General features: G+C 34.7%; 1 protein-coding gene across 1 annotated transcript; it reads left to right on the forward strand.

Moving 5' to 3' along the window:
• The first annotated feature begins 10,618 nt into the window (after positions 1-10,618).
• On the forward strand, positions 10,619-11,989 carry LOC111389996 (uncharacterized mitochondrial protein AtMg00810-like). Its single transcript, XM_023014983.1, has 4 exons — positions 10,619-10,681; positions 10,947-11,061; positions 11,160-11,240; positions 11,364-11,989. Exons 1-4 carry the CDS (start codon positions 10,619-10,621, stop codon positions 11,987-11,989), a joined length of 885 nt encoding a protein of 294 aa, XP_022870751.1.
• The last annotated feature ends 11,989 nt before the right edge of the window (positions 11,990-23,978 follow it).

The raw sequence follows: 23,978 nt of genomic DNA on the forward strand, positions 1-23,978 counted from the left end.
TGAACATGAAACTCAAAAATAATATGGAAATTGTTTTAAAATAATTTAGATTTGTATGTGCCTCTTCGAACGATTGCATCTTTTGGCAAAATTATTTCCAACCATCAAATTACATTATTTTAAAATTGATGGTCTAGATCGAAACTTATTAAAATGCCACACCTGTTCAAAACAACTCTTTGATATGCACTATTTGCATTTGAAGAGTTGTGTCTAGTAATCAAATCCATTTGAGACTTTTACAATTCACAAATTTAAATATTATAATTTAACCATTAATTTCAACAATCTTCCACTGATCACAGGTTGGTCTCTAAAGAACCGTTCATGCATAATGGTGAGCCCGCAGTCTTATTTACAGAGGAGGAGGAGGAGGAGGAGCACCTTTCTGCGCCATACAAGTTTACACTTGTTGGCAAATTCTCTCATCGCAAGCCTTCTATGATTAAGGTACGCGATAGTTTTATGTGCTTTGGATTTCACGGTGATTCTATGATATGGTTGATTGATGCTTATCATATTTTGATTCACTTGGCACACAAGGATGATTATTCGCGTTTATTCCTTAAGCCCACCTGGTACATTGACGAATGCCCTATAAGAGTAACCAAATGGATACCTAGTTTCAGCCCTCAGCATGAGACCCCCATTGTCCTTGTCCGGGTTTCATTCCTACTACTGCACATCCACTTTAGGGCAAAGAGCAGTTTGTTTGCTATATCTAAGGTTATTGGACTTCCGCTCCGTATTGATGAGGCTACATCTGATTTACGCGTGACCTAGTGAGGTACGAGTATATATTGAGGTTGATCTTGATTTTAAGCCACCCGACAGGATATGGATTGAGAGGAAGAAAAGGGGTGGTTACTGGCAGACTATCTTATATGACAAGATACCATATTATTGTTTCATGTGCAGACATTTTGGACACACTAATGAGAATTGTATGACTGGATCACGCCTTGCACAACCACTACCTATTGTACCACCCCATACTAACCTCGCTCCTATACCTCTTCAATAGACCAAGGAAAAGGGTAAGGGAAAGGAGATAGTTGTGGAGCCTCGCCAAAGATGTATACCAGTTAAGAGAGATCAGGGGAAACATCATTATGCTAGCACTTCAGGGGACTCTTCTATACCGCCACCAGCTACCACTGTTGATCCTACTGTTGTGCCTTCTACACATATTGAGTCTCAGTCAATCATTCCTTCTGTGATTCCTTTGCCAATTATAGCTTCCACAGTTATTAGCACAGATGCTTATCAGACTCTTACTCAGAATCAATCATTTACTCCTTCAATGGCTCCTCCTATTGTTATGATTCTGCTAGTTGTCAGTACAGTAGCTACTGCTTACATTTCGACAGAGGTAGCACCTATTGATCAGCCTCTTGTTGAACCTACTTCAGAGGCTCCTATTGAAATTGATTTCTAGGTCTTTCATTCACCACAGATGTCAGGTGCCGACGACACATTGAGAGGCCTGAAGGCTAGGCCTCAGGCAAAACAGATGTTGATCAACCACTTCAAGAAGACCCATATCATCAAGATGGGAGCTGCAATGAGGGATGCCATTGATGACCTAGTTGGCAAGCTCTTCAATGACAAATCATCACCTAGCCCTACCATCATGCCTAGACAGGATAAAGTGGATGCTCAAATTCAGAGTGACATGGACGGCAAAGGTCTCGGAGATTGCGAGGAGAATATTAAGGCAATTGTACCTTCAGTTAATGAGTCACTCTCACATGTGAACACCACCATGAGATTAGTCGCACCTGCTTTTTGCCCAATATTCAGTATGCCATCGCTCAGACAGCAATTTTCACCTAAACGAGTCCTTCCCTAGGAGGGACCCTTCTCCAGTAAGCGAGCCTGGTTATACAGACTACTACATCTGGAAATTTTTCAAACCAGACGCATGACTCGGTCAATGTCTATGTACTATCACTCGAAAATTTATCCTTGGGAGTATCCTTAAGTAACCTTCATTAGTTTTGGTTCACGTTTCATTTATTGTTATCTGCGCTTCATTTGAGGCATTTATAATTTTTTTTACTTACTGGAGGTCAGGTCTATGTCCCCCTCCTTTATGTGTATTCTCGTTTTTTATGTTATATAATAAACCACACTAGTGGTATTTGCTTAAAAAAAATCTTCCACATGAATGGAAGAAGTCGACTCGAAACAAGGAAGACGAAGAAGAGAAAATTGAAATATAATGTATCAAGATTGGTAGCTGCGCTTTGAACCTTCCTTAGTAAAAATCTATCAGACTTACTTGGTTAATCAGTCAATGCAACATTTTGGATTTTCGACCGTTATTGTAAGTGTATACAATAGATCAAACACACTATATCTCATATTAAACTTTCTTTCTCTATTATATTCATTATTTGAACTTTGAACCTTCTTGGTTTTGCAAGTGTGCTAGTGAATTCGCTTAAGTAAAGTTCTCATAGAACTAGCCAAGTGCGCACTCATATAGGTGGTGTTCTTTAAAGAGTAGCATGATGATGTGATCAAAGGGGAGGAAATTTTTTCCTATTCTTCTGAGACTTTTATTTTAGTTAGGATTCTTAATTTTTGGTAATTTCGATCTTCTTAGGAGTTTTATTTTGTCTAGAGTTTTTAATTTTGGTAAGTTTTATATTTTTAGAGTTTTATTCCTTTTCAAACTATTTTCTAGGTTTTCTTATAAATAGGTTATTTATTTTTCATTGTATTAGAAAATCATGGAATATTAATGAAAAAAAATAGAGATTTCTCTCTCGAGGCTTAAAGCTTGAAAATTATTTTTCTAGATGGGACAAACCAAACTTACCAAGAATTAATATTCTTGTGGCATTCAAAAATGGGGTTGTGATTTTATAATTATTTGCAATCAAAAGGTCAGCATGTCCATGTGATTGTGTTGGTTATTTGGTTCATAATTATTGGGTCAGATCCACAAAATCGGGAGAGATTCATCGTGTTGCGTGATCAAGAGATCCTTCACAGTGCCATTCTTTTTGGATTGCTTGGTTCCAATATTGTGGGTTGAGTCCAAAACCTTGTTTTTGGCTTTATTGGGATCCGGTTCAATATTCTGTGGGTTCAATAGTGTTCGTTGCTACGCGGGTTCGTATCATTTGGTATCAAAGCCTAGACTCCAATCCAAGGTTATACCCCTTTTAATTCTTATCGAGTCTTTGTTTTGTGTTCGTTAATTTTCTTCGTGTTCCATATTTTATTTAGAGTCTTTAATCTAAAAAGTTCCAAAAAAATTTCAAAAGTTGTTTTTGGATTCAATTTGCGTCCAATTCAACTTCCGTTTATTTCGTAAGAGTCGTTGTTGATTTTTCTATCCCAAGAGTAAAAAAATATTGTTCATCTGTACAGAACCCAAAAAAAAAAAGAATTGTTGACTATTCCTTTGAATCAAATTCTATTTTTGTCAGGTCAAATTCCAATTCAAGAACCACTTTCTTAAATTTATAAAAAATTTCCAAATCAAGTTGTCCTGTTCAATTTTCTTTGAGTCCTTGAGTCACACAACCCAATTGGAATTCAATCCAAAATGTCTGGAAGGTTGTTTCGGCGGTTGAAGAGATTATTGGAGGATATGGGAGATAGGATTGAAGGGCGGTGTAGATATTTTGTTGGAAACAGTGTTGATGGGAGATTGGGACATGAAAGGATACCAATTACACAAGGGTAGGAACGATCCTGAGGCATACTTGGCATGGGAAGAACAGGTAGAATTAGTGTTTGATTGCCATGATTAGTTCGGGGAGAGAAAATTAAAGTTAGCTGTGAACACTTTTGTGGATTATGCAATTACTTAGTGGGATCATTTGACAAAATCTAGGTGGAGGAATAGAGAGAGGCGTATTGAAACTTAGGATGAAAATTAAGGACTATAATGAGGAAGCGATATGCGCCTAATATAGTGGAGTTGGATATTCAATGGGAGAGAAAACACTGTTTGTGAAGCATGTTGATCATACATCTAGCAGGACTAAGTTGGATTATAAGCGTGAACACTCAGAGATTCGTGACCTAATTAACTCTTAGAAAACTCACATGGAGGAACAAAAGGGTAAGAGAGAAAATTGTGAGGTGGTTAGTTGTGAGGTAAAAGGAGAAAGACCACAAGAGAGTAAAAAGAAATTGAGAGTGAAAATCCAAAAGGGAAAGAGATCTGTAGAAAGAAAATGAAAAAGAGTCTTCGTAAGGGAATGAGGAGTTGGAAGTGAGTTTAATTGAAAGGAAGCTTGAAATTGAGGAGACCATGTTGAAAACTAACAATTCCCTCCCTAGTTTTGTTAATTCTGTTTTGCAAGTTGTCGAAAACTTGATTCCAGAACACAATCCTATTGGAATACCAACCGATCCAGGAATTGAGCTTCAATTGGATTTCTCGTTTGCCAGAAATTGATTTTGTGATTCTCGAGGAGACAAAGGAGTTTCAAAGGCATAGGAAAGATTTCATATGCTGAGAGCTGAGTGAAGTAGATGATCGAAAAGGCGACATTGGTACATTGGAAGTGATATTGTCATAAGTGCATGGGTTAAGTAAAGCAAGGAAAATGCATGGATATTCATCAGATGGAGTTGCTATTGGAGCATTCCAAACTTGCAAGATTAAGGAGTTGAGGCAAGCACACTTTGATCCAAGTAAAGGTGATTGGGTTCACAACCGAAGGCGACGGGTTCGTGTTCAAAAGAGGTCTAAATTACATCCAAGAGGAGACATACCATTTCATGTTCTTCCATTGATTGGAGATAAGGGCTACAACTTGGGTCTGGATTCGAGGTCGAATCCTTTCAAAGAGACAGGATGATGTGATCTAATGGAGGCAAAAATTTTCTATTCTTCTGAGACTTTTATTTTAGTTAGGATTCTTAATTTTTGGTAATTTCTATATTTTTAGGAGTTTTATTTTGTCTAGAATTCTTAATTTTGGTAACTTTTATATTTTTAGAGTTTTATTCCTTTTCAAACTACTTTCTAGGTTTTCTTATAAATAGGTTATTTATTTTTCATTGTATTAGAAAACCATGGATTATTAATGAAAAAATAGAGATTTCTCTCTTAAGGCTTGAAGCTTCAAAATTATTGTTTTGGATGGGACAAACTGAACTTATCAAGAATTAATATTCTTATGGCATTCAAAAATGGGGTTGGGATTTTATAATTATTTGTAATCAAAAGGTCGGCATGTCCATGTGACTGTGTTGGTTGTTTGGTTCGTAATTATTGTGTCAGGTCCATAAAATTAGGTAAGATTTATCGTGTTGCGTAATCAAGAGATTCTTCACAGCGCATTTCTTGTTGGGTTGCTTGGTTCCAATATCGTGAGTCGGGTCCAGAACCTTGTTTTTGGCTTTCTTGGGATCCGGTTCAATATCCTGTGGGTTCGGTAGTGTTTGTTGCTATGCAGGTTCGCATCACCTGCGATACTCCACTTATACTGTTTACAAGATATAGTTATCAATAAAAGCATAACCTATCCTAAACAATCTTTAGTAGGCAGCACTTGTTTGTATCATAGAAATGGGGAGGAGTTAAAACACTAAAGTGCTACTTATCGAGTCAATCATAACTAGTTTTACTATATAACCTAGTTCATGGGATCTCCAGTCGTCATGTTAGGTTTTCATTAAGCTGACCCATTAGTTTAGGCTTAACAACCATTTTTCTCAATGTGCAGTTTATTCTCTCTAAATAACCCGTTTATAGACGGAACCAATAGGTTATTATTCGATAAAACAATTAGTATTGTTCCATTCAAGATTAATTGTAGAATGGTATTATCTACGATATATGTTGGGACTTACAACTACACACATCATTCTATGCTATTCCATTTGTAGCTAGCTATCTCAATCAACTGATATAACATGCACAAATTATCACCAATTAGAAAACCTTCCAAAATCTTTGAAGCCATATGCTTCCTTCTAACTTTATTAAAAGTCCTAATTTATTTCAATTTTCAAGTTGTCGGGAGGATTTTCACGAAATAACTACTCTCAATGGTAAAACAAATTTACTAGTAAATCTTGAATCCTTGTATTGGATATCCAATTTCAACATCACGCACATATTAGTTTAACAAGGTATTCACTACAGTGCAGGTTATCATTTCAAATATTCTCGAATGTCTTGACATTCTAATTTAAAAAAAAAATGCTACCTCCCACAAACCTGGGATGTATGCACACTTTAATTGAGAATGTTATACATACAATAATCCACAATTCTGGATAGGACTTACCTAGAACTTAGCTTAGCAATATAATATTCATATCATTATATAAAATTTGATCATATCGTCCGCTAAATAAATAACTTTAATCCATCTCTAGCCAACGTATAAAATGACTAGGAATATCCATGTCTCGTGAAAGATTATCTTCTTCCATACACATGGATTTTGCAATCCTATTTAGTATCTTCATTGAACGAACTTTAATTGGGCATAAATATATGTCTACATTCATCATATAAACCCAAATTTAGATCTTAAGTTGCACTACGTTGTGCTGGTCACAAAACATAGCTCGTTGAAAGAACGATGCATGCAAAATACACGATCATTCAATTTTTCCCTTCATATTGGCATGTGAACTGCACTTGTCAATGGTAGTGATTTTCATGTTTTCATCAATTTCCATTATCGTCTATCAATGAAAAAAACCACTTGCTCAATTAGTCTTGCTTAACAAAACAAAATATGAACTGTGGTAATGGTCGTGATCAATAGCGAATGACGTAATAGGACCGCCTTCTATTAGGTTTTAATGTAATTGGTAATTCTGTGAACAAATATGACCAAATTGAAAATATGTAAAAGTCAAGGAGGTAGGTGCAATTTTGTATAATTGTGTTAGGTAGGTTAGGGTTCAAGCTCGAAATAAGGAAAGAAGAGCTGCCTTAATTTCCCTTGCTTCTCACCAACACACTGCTCGAGTGACAAAAACAGAATAAACGTCGCTAGCTTGTCGCCAGGATGTAGCTCTCCTTTCACTGGGTTGTCCCTCGAGTGACAGTGTATACTAAAATTTTCTAATTTACGATTTTCAAGAATTTTAGTAGGACCTTACTACCCAAAATGTCCATTATATTAATACCTATGCTGCTTCACAAAAGACTTTCGATTGACCATTCTAAGAAAATATATACACTATTCTTACATCTTTCAATCCATTGATCATTGAGTGTCACAAGTGAAAAACATCAAAACCCATAAATCAAGCACCAAAAATCCATACTTTCAGATTATTTGTCAAAGGTTGAAGATCAAGGAAGGTGACCGAAGTTCCGATTTTTGGAGAACAAGGAGTTTTTAAGAATTCACAGGAGATAGACAAAATCAGAAAGTCAGGAATTGGTGCAGGAGCACGCAATCTAGGAGGGCTTTGGAAATTACAGTCGGAAAGTCAAAAACTACTTGTGTTGGTCAATTCTGGCAGTATTGTAAGTTGATTTGTTTATAGTGGATTCATACTAGCTCGGGCTCGAAGTTTTTAATCCCACGAGGAGCATTCTCCGTCATCAAATATCCCATGTTATTTATTTTTCAGCAATTTATTATACTGTGGTAATTCAACATAAGATAGATTACATGTGAATTCATCTGGACTAATTAATAATTGTGACTTGTTGCAATTATCAAAATTTGTTTAAATTCAGCGTAAACACCTATTCATCTCTCTCTAGGTGTTAGTTAGGTCAAACTACATAACTTTCAAGTGATATCAGAGCTTAAATTCGATTCATGGCCTAAATTTGATCTAAATGAATCAGTCTCTGTCTATGCCTCCATTTTTTTTTTATAAGAAGCAACTATGCATACTAGAAACTAGAATAAGAGCATTTCTAAAGTCCCTAGATGAGTATGTTTGGGTTAGTGTGCAAAATAGTTGGTCCACCTCCTCTACTATTTTGTCAGGTGTAGCTATCCCACAAACATTTTACTTTGGACTAAGGATGGATTAGCTAAGTGCAATCGGAACAGTAAATGATTTCATGCATTGTTAATGGCTGTGTCTCCTGAGAAATTCATGAGAGCGTCAATATGTAAGACCTTTATAGAGATTTGGGACATTTTGGAGACCATGCACGAGGGATCCAAAATTGTTAAAAGCTCTAAGCTACAGATGTTGACTTCTAGGTATAAAAAAATCAAAATAAAGGAATATGAATCTTTTGATGAGTTTTATGCTATGTTGAATGACATAGTAAACACTGGCTTTAACCTACGTGAAAAGATACTCAAATCCAAGATTATTTGAAAAGTCCTCAGATATTTGCCAGAGAGGTTTAGAACCAAGGTCGTGGCTATTGAAGAGAATAAGGACTTAGATATAGTCACGATTGAAGAACTTGTAGGATCCATTCAAACCTATGAACTCACCATATCACAGTCAAAGAAAAACAAGTCAATTGCCTTAAACATCTTGAGGAAAAGGAGTCCAAGTCAATTGATACTGAGTCACTTTGGGATAAGGAAATAGCTTACTTTGTTAAGAAGTTTTAAAAAGTCCTTAGAAACAAGGAGAAAACCTCATGAAAGAAAAAAGAAAATCCCTAGTAGACTTCTAAAAGACAAGCATGAAAAGGTTGGTAGTAAGAGTTCCAGTGATAAAACCCATTCAGTTAGATGTCATAGAGTGTTAGGGGTTTGGTCACTATAGGAACGAATGTCCCAGTTATAAGAAGAACTTGAAGAAAAGAAAGGGCAAGGCATGGGTAGTGTCACTAACCGATGATGAAACAAACTCTAGTAAATAGAGTGAGTCATCTAGTAATAAGGGTAAAAGGAATTATATGACTTTCATATCTAGTACTAAGTGTGAATCAAGCAAGGAGAAAGTTGAGGATGATGAATGAAGTGAGAATTCTGAAGAAGACTCTGAGAATGGGACTAATATTTATAAGGCTTATTAATTGTTGTTTAAGCAGATTCTTAAGATTAAGAAGGTTAATAAAGCCTTATTGAAGAAGGTAGATGAACTTAAGAGAGAAAAAGAGAGATTCGCAAGTGATTTTCAGAATTCATCCAAAAACCTGAGTAAGTTGAGATGTGTCAATGTGAAGTTGGAAGATAAGGTGAAAACTCTAACAAGTGACCTGGAGACAACTCCAGTCTTTCTTGAGCAGGACTAAAAAACTCGATAACTAGTTAGGGATGAATAAGCCTGCTGGAGATAGGCTAGGCCTAGGATATGTTAAGAGTGATAACTGTGATGCTAGTACATCCAAGACCACAATCGTCCTTGGCTCCAACTTCTCAAGGGTCAGGGTATCGTAGGACAGAAGATCTCTAAAACACACAGGACTACCAAGCCTAAAAACCATTATTAGCAATCACGTAGTTTTGAACCTAGGTGTATTCCTACCTATCATAACTTAGTGCTCTAGGACATACGAAGCCTAGGTGTCATAAACTCAAGAATAAAGATAGAGATCAGGATATTCCCAATTGGGTTAACTTCCTATTGAATTAGGTTAGTCACTTGACAGAGATGCTGACTAAATTGACCAGGGTTACCTCAACTTCTAGGAAGGTTTAGGTTAAGAAAAGTTATCTCGCTAAGAGTAATGTGAAACTGAATTACTTTGTTGCCCATGTTGCATATAAGGCTCAAAATAACTCTATGTGGTACCTAGATAATGCTTGTTCTGGACATATATATGGAAATAAGGCCTTGTTATCTACTCTTGATAAGTGTAATGGTGGTATGGTTACCTTTGGAGACGGGGCTACTGCACCTATCCTTGGTAAATGTACTATCCACATATCTGGATTGCCTACTATATCCAAGGTGCTTTATGTGGAACGTCTCAATTCTAAATTTGTTGAGCATAAACAAAACTTGTGATGCTAATTACAAGGTAAGTTATGTCCAGAAAATGTGTACTGTTTCTGACCCTTCAGGTGATGTTGTCCTTGAAGGAGTTAGAAATTCTGGCAATTGCTATGGAGTTCTTCCGAATTCCAACTATATGTGTAACACTGCTAAGATTGATGTGACTGAACTTTGGCATCAAAGACTAGATCATCTAAACTATAAAAGTTTGTCGAAATTAACCAAAAGGGAACGTGTTGATGGCCTACCCAAACTTGAACCAATTGACGATGTCGTGTGTGGACCATGTCAACAAGGTAAACAACTTAGGGTACATCATAAACAAACCTCTAAAATCTTGACAAACAAGCCTCTGGAACTATTTGATGTGGACTTGATGGGACCATCTAGGACTGAGAGTCTAGGAGGTAAGCACTATATCTTGGTTGTGGTAGATAATTTCTCTAGGTATACATGAATTCAATTGTTGAGAGAAAGAATTGAAGCAGCTAGTCTGGTTAAATCCTTGTGCAAGAGACTTAGTAATGAACAAAGTCTTACCGTATCTAGGGTTCGAAATGATCATGGAAAGGAGTTTTAAAACTCTAACCTTAAAAACTTTTGTATAAAGGAGGGAATCTTGCATGAGTTCCCTTCCCCAATCGCTCCAAGGAACTTGGATAAGTTTGATTCAAAGAGTGATGAAGGAATCTTTCTAGGATACTCTAGGAACAGTTGACCCTATTATGTATACAATTCGCACACTCGAGTTGTTATGGAATCGATAAATGTTGTGATTGATGATGTTATCAGTGAGGGAGAGGGTGTGAGAAATTGGGTAAATTGGCGAAGTTATGTGTTGATTCGACAATGACTACTGAACTTAAAGAACAACCAACTCCTGAAGCCCGCACTCACCTAAAGGCTTAGATACTCCTGATAAGGAGCAACCACATATTGACAAATCGAAACCTACTAGGGAACCATCGTCAAGAGTCAAGTCTAATCATCCTAAGGATAATATTATTGCGGATCTAGATGAAGAAATGAGACTACGCAAGAGGATTCTAAACAACCCGACTTACACTAGCTATATTTCCTAGATTGAGCCTAAGAAAGTTGAGAAAGCCCTTAGAGATGAATATTGGGTCAATACAATGCATGAGAAAATAAATCAGTTTGAGAGAAATAATGTGCGGTATTTAGTCCTTAAGGCCTGTAAATTGTAATATGATAGGTACCAAGTGTATGTTTAAGAATAAAATTGACTTACACTCAAGTTGAAGGTATTGACTTTGATGAGACATTTGCTCCAGCTGCGCGTCTTGAATCCATTCAAATTCTCCTTGCTGTTGCGTATACCTTAGGTTTCAAGCTTTATCAAATGAATGTCCAAGGTGCTTTCTTGAATGGAATACTTCAAGAAGAAGCATATATTGAATAACTTAAAGGATTTACCAATCCTAAGTTTCTTCACTATGTCTTCAAACTTAATAAAGCTTTTTATGGTCCGAAATAAGCTCCTAGAGCTTGGTATGATAGACATACAACATATATCATAGAACGTAGTTTCTCTAGAGGTGGTGCCAACAGAACTTTGTTTATAAGATGTATTGAAGAAACCATCGTCATTGCACAGATTTATGTCGATGACATAATTTTTTGCTCTCCCATTGACTTGCTTGCTCATGAATTTGCTAAATACATAAAACAAGAATTTGAAATGAGCATGGTTGGGAAACTAAGTTACTTTCTTGGTCTCCAAGTGAAGCAAATAGATGATGGGTTGTTCATTTCTCAATCAAAGTACGCTAAAAATCTTATCAATAGATTTGGTCTAGACAGTAAGAAGCACACTAAGACACCCATGAACACGAGTGTTAATATAGGTTATGATCCTATAGGCAGAAGTGTAGATCCCACGCTATACAGGAGTATGATAGGTAGTTTACTTTATCTTACTACTAGCAGACTAGACATAGCATTCAGTGTTGGAGTATATGCAAGGTTTCAGGTCGATCCTAAGGAATCCCACTTAAGTACAGTTAGGCGCATCGTTAGGTATGTAAATGGTACCTTAGATCATAGAATCCTATACTCAAGGGACTCTAATCTCGATCTTGTCAGCTACTCCGATGCTGATTGAGCTTGAAATGTCGATGACAGAAAAAGAACTTCGGAAGGCTTTTTCTATATTGGTAGCAATTTTGTAGTTTGGATAAGTAAAAACAAAACTCTATTTCACTATCCACAACCGAAGTCAAATATATAGCTGTAGGTAGTTGCTACACTCAGTTGCTTTGGATGAAACAAATGCTAAGCGATTATGGTATTAGTTAGAAACAATGACTGTGTTTTGTGATAACACAAGTGCTATCAATATTTCCAAAAATCCTATCAAAACTCTTGGACTAAATACATTGACTTTAGACATCATTTCATTTGCGAGCTTGTAGAGACGGTCGTAGTGTCCTTTGAACACATCTTTATTGAAAACCAGCTAGTCGACCTATTTACCAAACCCTTAGATGGCTTGAGATTTAAATCACATAGAAAAGCAGTTGGCCTCTGTATGTCTCATTGATCATGTACTTAGAAGCATGCATGTATACCACATTACATTCATCCATTCTTGCATTCACTTCATTCGATGCATATATATCTTCTTTTATTTGCCTGTGTTTGTTTGACTATTTCATTTCAATATTAAACAAAAGAAAAATGAGGGATTTTGACACTGCTGCATCGTGTTTGTTATCCATGGTATTGCATTTTGAAATCAAGTATGCATTCAATAAACGAATAGGTCTATATTTCCATCACTTGATTTGAGTTTATGAGGCGTAATTGGTATATGTATTGTTTGCACAGCATACACTATGCCTTTGTGAATAAGTCTTAACCGCATGTGAGAGATTTGGGATGACAGTCATGTTGTATACATTTTGAAATATATTCCTCATTGCTATTAATCTTCTACCCATTTTCGAAGCTTATTTGACTCGAGCAATTAAGCCTGAGGGGTTTGTAAATTGGTACCCTATGGTTAACTGATTTCAAAGTCATCGGCCCAAAGCTCACGGTAGGGTCATTTCAGTCACTTAATGGAGAAGGGATTGCATATAAATAAAAAATGATAATAATAAAGTAAAATAAAAACAAAAATCGTGCTTATAGATACGAGGAGAAAGAAACATAAACATTGTATATAGAGTTTTATAGGTCCTAGTTGTGTAGAATTTGACTTTCATTGGTAGATGAATACACTTATTTTTCAGTGATTTTTGCATGTCCCTTCTCACAAATTTAAGGTTTAGAGATTTTGTTTATTTGGGATTAGTGACACTTTTCACACATGGATAATATGTACAATTCACTTCGTCTATACTTGATCTGTATGTGTGGGACAACATATCTATTCGTTGAGTGACTTATTTGTGATTGAATTGCATTTTTGGGAATGATATATGTTGGAATGCATGACATGTTTTAAAAAATGGTGCTATATTTCGAAAAGTTCAATTATTGGTGCTATTTTTGTCAAATGTTTTCACTAGCCTAACGCTAGAGCTTCACTCGAGTGACAGAAACATAATCCTTCTCACTCGAAGTTCACTCAAGTGATGAACAAGTTTAAAGTATTCTTCGCTACCCATTTTTTTTTCATTTTCTAAGCTAATCTCTCTACACTTTTTGCTGTCCGTTATAACTCCTTGCATCAGTTCATCATTTGGACATGTGAACATCTCCATTTCTATCATTCTACATTCACTTCTGAATTTCATTAGATTTTGAAGGTAAATCACCAAACCCTAATTTTTGCATTTTTTTTTCAATTTTTGGGGATTTTCGATTCTTCCACCATTTCATTCGGTTTACATGAATACCATATGCTTTATGTCGGATTGCATTTTTTGGCACTAAAATTTGCACAACTCATTACACAAGACTTCAATTTGGGACACCTTTCATGACAAGTAGAACTGCTTGTATATGGCTTATGGTTTTCTTTGCCTTTATTCAAGCTTTTGAAGGAGGCTTGGATAGGATTAGATGTTGGAATACTTGGTTGTAGATTGATGACGGTTTTATGGCATTGATTGGTCTGCATTATTGTTTGAATATCATGATTTCAACATGCCTATAAAGTGCTCGATGTATTGCCTCTTCCACGAGCTTTCACACTTTTGGCCACACATTTGCACACACTCTTCATGCACCGTGCCATGATCTTGTTTGAGTCGTCTTGTGTCATGATTCTCTTCATTTGCATTGGATTTCAAGTCAATGACATGTTGTACACGTTGCAACCCTACGTTTTGACATCGCGTCATCAGGCACATGTCTAGCTATCATGTTCCCTGCATCTTGACATCATATTATCAACATCTAAGCACTACACAGTCTTCGCCCTTATCTCACAGCACTTTAGTGGGTTGTTATGCGTGTTTTACACAACTTTGCGTAGGGTTGCCTGCTTTCCACTACTATTGCATCGTTTTGTGTTCCTTAGTCAGTTTTAGCATGGTTTTGCATGATTGTGTCGATTTTTCCATTGTTTTGCTTGTTTTTGTATTTTTTAGCACTGTATTGCCTTGTTTTATGTGCATTCATGCATATCATGTATTAGGTGGTCTTCAAGGGTTATAGTTTCGACTCTTGATTTCTTAGATTGCCTATTTGTTGCAGATGGCACCTAAGAGAGCTCGGACTTCTGTACAGCCATCGGGTGGATCGACTGCTTACAGTAGGTCTAGGTTCATCTCTTTTACTGCTCAAGAGGTCTTCGGGTCTCAGTTATCATTCCGCCCCGTTCTTGTAGAGCGTGAATAATCCTTTCGGACCTCTCTCCCAATTTAGTAGCCTATTCACTTCACGGGGTTGGGAGCCCCTTCTGTTGGATTTGTCACCTCCACCTAGTCTCTTAGTTCAAAAAATCTACGCAAATATTCACGATATTAGTAGGTCCACTTTTAGGGGTTTCTTTAGGGATACGACTATTAAGATTACTTCATATGTTATTTTTAGTGCTATGCATATTCCCCTCGTCGTTTGTCCCCTCTTTCCTTATTTATTTGCTAGTATTCTCGTATCTGGTTCTCTTATTCGATTGACGTTGTTTAACAGCCCTTTGGGAGGGGGTTCGATTCGATCTGTACTGGATCTCTTTCTACCGACTGCCAGATTTTGTTACACATTGTGTGCATAAATCTGTGGTCGGGCTCACACCTCTTCCTTGCCTATGGAGAAGGTAATGTTTCTTTATGCGCTATTGCATGGTGACTTTATTGACCTTCTAACTTTCATTTGTCACCGCATTTTATGTACCTTCAGAGTGCCGGGTCATATAATAGGTCTTCCATACGCATGTTTGATTCATAACCTGGTTACATCTCTTAGGGCCATTCCAGATGGTGTCTCGAGATAGATTAGTCGTCCTATAGGTCAAGTTACTATATCCTAGAGTTGATCCTATGCCCTTTCATCTTCTGCTCCTACTGAGCCTGCTAATTCGACAGTGCCTGCTAATCCCATTGGTGATCTACTCTCGGGTGATCCCACTGATATCCCTATTCCTCCATCTAACTTACTGTTTCTATTGATATTCTGTCATTCTCTACCTCTATTCAACTTCCACTTGCTGATTTCATTCGATAGTTTGCTTCTATTCTCTTTGGTCTATAGGTTACACTTATAGGTCAACTGTATATGCTCATCGAGCAGCCGACTTGTAGGATGGTTGAGCTCACACAGTTGAGAGTTGCTTTTGAGCTAAGTTCCTTACCCTTCGTGATACAATTGCTTATGTACAGCGAGGAATTTGGTGGATGTGCAAACATTGGGATTATGATGGTGACGATGAGTCTGACGATGCTAATGATGACGACGACGCTACTTTTGATTAGTTTATGTGGATCCCTTTGTCATTTGCAACAAAAAAGAAAATGGGGAGTAGTTGTAGATGGTATATTGACATTTGACATTTTTTTTATACATTTCTAGATTAAGTTTTAATGTTTTGCAATATTGATATGTTTTTTTTCTTTTTGGTGCTTTAGCTTACATTAATATTGTGTCTTAATCTAGCTATTATGATTTTGTATTTATTTGTAATTGTATTTAATTGCTTTTACTTATGTTACTATTTCACTTGGTTTTACACTTGGTATGTGAGTTATGATTTCAGAGAACAGGTTTGATAAAGGCGAAGCAAGAGTCATTGAGTCAGTCAGTTTGGATAGTCTTGTTAGTTATTTTTGATGTAAAGAATGTTTTGTCGTAGAATGCAGAAGGAGGAGTTAGTTAGGTTTTAATGTAATTTCCAATTCTGTGAACAGAAAGTACTAAATTGAAAATATGCAAAAGTCAAGGAGATAGGTGCAATTTTGTATAGTTGTGTTTCGTAGGTTAGAGTTCAAGCTCAAAATAAGGAAAGAAGAGCAGCCGCAATTTTGCTTGCCTCCCGCCAACATGCTGTTCGAACAACAAAAACAAAATGGACATCGCTAGCTTATCGTCAAGACGTCGCTCGAGTGAAACACCATCACTCGCTTTTCACTGGGCTGTCGTTTGAGTAACAGTGTATACTAAAAAAAACCTTAATTTGTGATTTTCAAGAATTTTAACAAGACCATACTACCCATAACGTGTATTATATAAATACATCGCCCCTTCATGAAAAACTTTGGATTGATCATCGTGAGAAAGTACATGCACTATTCCTACATCTTTCAATCCATTGATCCTCAATTCTCACAAGTGAAAAACATCAAAACCCATAAATCAAACAGCAAAAATCTATACTTCCAAAGTATCCGTCAATGGTTGAAGATCAGGGAGTGTTACTAGAGTTCTAGTTGTCAGAGAACAAGGAGTTTTCGAGAAGCCACAGGAGATAGATGAAATCAGAAAGTCGGGAGTTGGTGCAGGAGCACACAATCCAAGAGAGCTTTGGAAATTACAGTTAGGGGGTCAGAAAGTACTTATATTGGTCGAATTTGGCATTATTGTAAGTTGATTTGTTTATAGTAGATTGATACTGGCTTGGGTCCGGAGTTTTTAATCCCGCGAAGGGTATTCTCTGTCATCAAATATCCCGTGTTATTTATTTCTAGCAATTTATTATACTGCGACAATTCAATATAGGGTAGATTGCATTTGAATTCATCTGGACTAATTAATAACTGTGGCTTGTTGTAATTATTAATTAATTTGTTTAAATTCTGCGTAAATACCTATTCATCCCTCTCTAGGTGTTAGTTAGGTCAAACTGCATAAGTTTCATCTTCTAACAGCGATTGCGGGGGAATCACGAGTTGGATCACTGGTGGTCTTTCCTTTCTCTCGATAGTAGTCTTATAAAGAAGAATATGTTTGACAACATGTTCTACTTTGAAATGCACTTTTGATCTGTTTTCATTCTTCTTCTTTTCTTAGAATAAAAAACATGCATTTTACCTTGTGCATACTGTTACTTCCAAATTTTTTTGTAATATATGCATTTTTCTTCAATTTGGTTGCAACCAAAATAGATACATGAAATGAATTCATTATTAATAGATACATGATATGCTAATTTCCAATCTGCCAATTCTGTTGTCAAACTGATATTAATTGCAAACAAAGTTAAATTTTTAAACAAATGTAACATAGAAGCAATACATATACCAAATTAAGAGTGTATGCATAATTCTATTTTCAGTAAATCATTCAAATAAAATTCTAAACAGAATTGTTTAGAATTTTATTAATGATTCATGCAGTCAAGATAGAATATAAAATGCACGAAGAAAATCTGTCTTAAGATTGTTGGATAAATTAGTGCATGAATTGTATTCCGTTAATAAAAAACGCAAGCATGTAAATATTAGAATAACGACTTACTAAATCATAGTACATGCATAATAATGAGCAAATCATTACTTACTCAAACATAGAAAAAGTAGAAATTGAATGAGATAAAATGAAGCGAGGTATCCGACTGCAAATCTCCTTAAGACGGATTTCGTCCTTTGCACTGGTGCTAATAGAATTTAATGGATATCCGTCTCCCAAGATACAATGCTTCTTCCAAAATTAATATAGCACAATATTAATTTTGTCGAGCAAACCAACGCTTGACTGTACTCTTATCGAAGATATCGAATACTATATATCGAACATGAAATTCAAATATAATATGGAAATTAAAGTGACATAATTCAGAGAAAGAAATTAGAGGATTGAAGAAAATGGAATTAGGAGAGTCCTATTTATAAATTTGTATGTGTCTCTTCGAATGGTTACATCTTTTGGCAAAATTAAATCAAACCATTTGATCATATCATTTCAAAATTTATGATCTAGATCGCAACTTATTAAAATGCCACACCTATTCGAAACAACTCTTTGATATGTACCCTTTGCATTTGAAGAGTTGTGTCTAGTAAACAAACCCATTGGAAATTCACTTTTTTTTTCAATTCACACATTTAAATTGCATAATTTAACCATTGATTCTAACAACATGAAATACAAACAGGAAAACCCTGGAAAAAATGGAGTCTTAAAGCGCGTATATGATACACTTTCCTAAAAGCAATATTTACCTCCACTTGTTTAATTTTGAGGTTGCTTTCAAGTTGATTCCTGCAAAAAACTTTAGTGGATATGACATGCCTTTGTGAATTTGTAGAAAGCAAGAGTGAAAACTCATGAAAGGATTTTTGAACACTTAACTTTTTGAGAAACGTGGTTTCATGGGAAGAAGTTACATCTACAAATTCTTGGCACTCAATAATGATCTGTAATCATGTATTTATAGTTTGATGACAAAATTTCATGATACAATTCTTAGATAACGTTACCATGTACGATTGGACAAAATAAAATTCAATCTAAACTTTTGAAAACATCTGGGCAACATTGGCCATTTATTTTGGTTCTTTTCTCATTCAATTCACCAAATTGAATTTTCATGTTAGGATTTTAATCTTCTTCCAAGTTTATCTTGTAGTTCCTCCCAAATGGTTTCTCTTCAACTTTCTCTAAGTTAATGGTTTTATCATGAAATTACATTGAACAATTTTCAAAAAATTTTCCCACTTTGTTCAAATAAAAGCAAAAAGGTATATTTCAATTTGAACATTATCTTAGTGGAAAAAGGTTGAATCATAAAAAATGACTAAGATACTCTAATTAAAAACTGGCTATAAATAGATCGTTTTGCAACTAATTAGTCGATACTAATTCACGCAGCATTTGCAATTATAACACATTGTTCATTCTCTCCATAAAGATAAGAATATAGTACATTAATTCATTGATTTTATTTGACATAAAACAACTAATAAAAAATGAATAGAAAGATCAAATGCGACAATACCTTCTATAACTTTTTGTATATCATTAAATGATTTTATCTAATCCAAATATTGATGAATTACTATAAATTCTTTGTTACTATGCAACAAATTTTTAGGAAAAATCACCATCTCGACCATATTTACACTCAATGAATTTCTGAAGGAATTAAAAAAAATCCGACCACTAGTAAGGAATGCAGACCAAGAACAATTGTAGATATTTGAATAGTTAACATAATTTTAACAATTTGGGAAACAATCTTATACTTACTTACATTCAACTTCCCCCAAAGTAATATATCAAAAGTCTCATTGGTCAAATATTCAAAATGACCATTTAAGTAATCTACCAAATTATTCTAGCAATCAACAGTAAAATTTAAAAAGTAAATTAAAATGTAAATAAATAATTAATTAATGACCTTACTAGAATAGTGAGACCCAAATAAATGAAAAATTATGTCCGCTAAATATTTAAGGAAGCTTTGCACAAATTAGAACAAAATAACACAACTATCAAAAAATTATAGCAAACAATTAACAAAAAAATTAAGAAAATTTTACATGAAAATTTAGCCAAAATTAAAAAAAAAAAATTGTTGAAGAAAAAGAAATGTGTGAGTTTGAATTAAGATCTAGATTTAATGTCTACTCAATTGTAATGGACGGTCTATACAATAGTTGTTCAACACGTCATCCAATTTGAAAGTTTTACATTTACAATTTTGATGATTAATGTGTACTTGTGTATGATTTAATTATTTGTGTGTTTAGCTATTGAGTTTAATTGCGTTATATCTAATTTGGATGTATTTTTTTAATTGGAATTCGTTTTGTTTTAATTGAGTTGGACAAAAATTTAAATTAATTTATTCCTAGATTTTCTTTTTCAAATGGTTTGGCTATTTGAAGTAGTTTGCAAATATTGAAACCTAAACCAAACCTCTTCACAATGGTTTGGTTCATTTCAAAATTAAAATGTTGACGGATCCCCGCATACTTAAACCAGCAGTTTTAAAAGCGATTTCAATTCGATTTTATGGTTTGATGATTTTGTTGTACACCCTACCTTATTGGTACATAATGCATTTGAATTATATGTACGAACTATATCCTTATGCGAGAGTTATAGGTGGGGAGGGAAGATCAGTTTATTGAAGGCCTTCCTAGGAAATAAAATACTAAGGCTATGTTTGAGCCACATATTTTCAAAAAAATATATTTTTAAACAGTGATTTGACATCATTTCAATCACACATTCTTCAATAAAATAATATTACACGCAAATCCGAAACTTTTCTTTATTTTTTCACCATACATTTTTCATCAATACACTATTCAAAAATGCATTCTTATGAATATAATGTAACTCAAACAAGGGCTAAGACTACTGTTCGTTCTATAACTGGAAGTACAATACAAATGCCAGTATAATTTCATATATGCTGCTAAAATTAATAGAGATGCAGACTAATAATTGTGTACCCGCAAATGCCCTCAAGAAGCCAACAATTATGTTCTAAAAGAAGCGACAATAGATTTTCTGACCCCTTGTCTAGGTTCTTTATATACTGGAATTTGGACTGACTTCTTTCTTTGTCATATATTAGGTGAATCTACATTTCATGTCAAAATATTAAAAATTTCAGCAACCTCTTATAGTTCTATTGTATATGTTACAATGTTGACTGTTTGACTTGATGAATTGTTCACCGGGAGAAACGTTGACTGGCTGAATCGTGATCCACTCTTGAAGTTGCAAAATTGAAATAAAATCGTGTATTGGTCACATGCCTTTGTTAGTGGAGAGGTTACCTGGGATGTTGCCAAGTGTCACCTTCTGCACTGTTGGATAAGCTGACCTTCTAGTAGCTCTCGTTGTATGCGCTTAATTGTTGGGTATTTGTGTATATTCATTGATACTCATTTTGGTCATTATTCATTCATTTGGCTTTGGGGCTCTTTGAAAAAATCCTCTCTTTTCGGTGTTCATCTCTCTTTGAGACTTATCTGCTTCTAGATTCCATTTTTGAGTGAATACTATAAATCTTCGAGAGCATATGGGTTGTTATCTTCTTGTGTGTACATCAACACGATATACAGAGAGTTGTTATCTTGAGTGATTTCGATTTTGGTTTGATCCTTGAAAGTTGGAAGATTTGGCTTCGATTCAATGTAGTGGTTTCTTTCGGAAAGTGCAAAAAGAGATGATTAGGAGCTTGTTTTGACCCTCTTGTGTTAGCGCAAAGATCATCGTGTTCTTTTTGTTCTCTTATATTTTATTTTGAGTTTGCTTTTGTTTGTTGACTAAAGTAATCTAATAATCTTGGACCAGATCATAACAAGTACTCAATAGTCAACCTTGAGTTCTCTATACATAACGTACCAACTGAGCAATCAACAAAATCCTCGTGCTAGAGCGATACAAAACCTGAAGATAAATATGGTTTGTCAGACTGCCCAAACGCTTATATTCTAAAGTTCACAGGGAGAAGATTTTCTTACTTGACTAAAGATAACATGAGAGAAGGGCACATCGCACTTGCAGAGGTACACTGCTTCCTACTAGTTGTTCCAAGGTCATATTAAACAAAGGCCACTGTTCGGATAAAACACGTAAATTTACGGGATCGTTGACAAGTAATAAATCTAGTGACTTAGAAGTATCATCTCTTGAAAAATAATTATAATTATAATTTACTAGTTAGTTATAATCAAATTCGATTTAACATAACACAAAAGAGTTGAATTTTATTTTATTTTATTTTATTTTTTTTGGTAATTATCCTATATTAAGCTTAGAGCACTATAAAAGATTAATTTTTATCAGATGATGGGATGCATGTATTGGATTTAAGAATCCACCTATTGTTATCTATTTCCAATTCTCGACTTAAGTTAGTTAGTATTATTCAAGTGTTCATGATAATCAATAATTCATTAATATCTAATATTCTTTTTCAAAATATATTAAGCCCATCTTTAGCCCGACCCAGCCCTACCCTATTCTTTCTAGTCCGAATTCATATGCAAATAAAGCGTTCAATTACATTATTATCACACACGATTGTGCGCACCATAAATGTTATTTCTAACTCCTATTGCCCATATGTCAAATACGCAATGTTATAACCTATCGTGAGTCTCTAGACACTATGATAAGCAACTAATTGTCTAAATGGTAACTAAGAGTTCAAACAACAAAATATGCATGTGTAAGTAATCAAGAATACAAGAAGTCACTAAAATACTTAAAATTTGAATTAAAAAGGGCAATCAATAAGTTTCATCATTCATCCAATACTTAAGAAGTTTATCTTAGTATTATGATATTCAAATTATACAAAAGATATTGAAAATACATCACCCATATGAAATTACTAGAAGACGACCTTGAAAACTCAATTTCTTTGACAATTGACTTCACTCTTAGCCTTGAATCTTCAATTATTGTCGTAAAACTCTAGTTTATCTCTTGCTAGACTTGTCCAATGATAAAGACTTGGCTTCTCATGTTCTGGTGCTCTTTTAGGTTATAAAAAATGCATAAAATATCATACCAAAACTTGCCAAATCAAGAAAAGGAAATAAAATATTTTTTCCCAAATTCCTTCTAGGTGTACACCAAGTTATAGGCGAAGTACTCACCTTGATGAGCAAAAATGGGTTTAGGTGGCATGGGAAAAGGTTAGGCGCATGCCTGGAAATTTGTACAAGGCCCACGCCTAATATGTTCCGAGCAATTATCAATATTTTTATCATAAAATTCTCTCTTGATATTCGATTGAAACGATTCAAAGTGAATTGGAAAGATAACTCAAATAAGTATAATTATTCTAGAAATATATTCTTCTTTTTTTCCAATTCGAAGATTTACTATGCCAAAAATGGGTATAAATCTGAGGTTGAAGATTCAAATCATAACTTTTTCGGTTGGAAATTGATATGTGATACTACTTTTGACTATATTTCACCCCCTTTGACTTCTTTTTTAATCCAGTTGACACCTAGCACATCTCAAATTTTCATCTTGAGATTCGACATAACTTTAAAGTATTTAATCTATAGTCTCCAAACTTTTAATCTCTTATAATTTAACCCATTTTTACATTATTTTTTTTCTCCAATTTTGCAATTTATGTCAATTTGTTCTTAACAAACACAATACACATAGAATTACGTCATAATTCATCAAAATAACTAATAAATACTCTAACTTAAAGGCTCGAATAAGTGTACAAAATACACTTATCACCCACCCAAAAGTTAAGGTTGTTAGAGAATTCCCAGAATGTTGGAACTCCTTAGATCGTATTGAAGCTACACAAAAGAATGTCTTTAAAAAAAGTGAGAGAGAGAGAGAGAGAGAGAGAGAGAGAGAAATTGTCTCAGTAACTTATCCTTTGAAAACTTGCAAGTGGACGGGATCGTGAACAAGTAATACAATAATGTGTAGAGTGTCGAATCCATGAATACTATGTATTTAATCGAGTTAAAGCTATTAATACATTTAATCGAATAGCAATAAAGAGTTGTAGCCAATCAAAATCTAAATTATCAACTACTTTGAAAGTAAAGTAAAAGTTTATCAAATTCGTGAGATATATTGCTAAGATATAGAATTCCCCTTGTTAAGCCATTTTTAATTCAACAATTTGAATTGATAATTCAAAATTATGCTTCTTAGTCAATGTTTCTATTTTAATTAAAAACATTTCTTAATAATTATCAAATATATTCCCCTCATGTGACATTTCTATCTCTCAATGGCAGATGCGAACATGATAAATG

The sequence above is a fragment of the Olea europaea genome, unplaced genomic scaffold (genome assembly GCF_002742605.1).
Source record: "Olea europaea var. sylvestris unplaced genomic scaffold, O_europaea_v1 scaffold638, whole genome shotgun sequence".
Classification (NCBI taxonomy): Eukaryota; Viridiplantae; Streptophyta; class Magnoliopsida; order Lamiales; family Oleaceae; genus Olea; species Olea europaea.

Bases quoted from the DNA above. Each gene is read 5' to 3' on its own strand.
- LOC111389996 (XM_023014983.1), top strand. From the start codon at position 10,619: ATGGAATCGATAAATGTTGTGATTGATGATGTTATCAGTGAGGGAGAG. The intron at 10,682-10,946 runs GTAAATTGGCGA...TATATTTCCTAG, and splicing joins GAGAGGGTGTGAGAAATTGG to ATTGAGCCTAAGAAAGTTGA. The intron at 11,241-11,363 runs GTGCTTTCTTGA...GTCCGAAATAAG, and splicing joins TTATCAAATGAATGTCCAAG to CTCCTAGAGCTTGGTATGAT.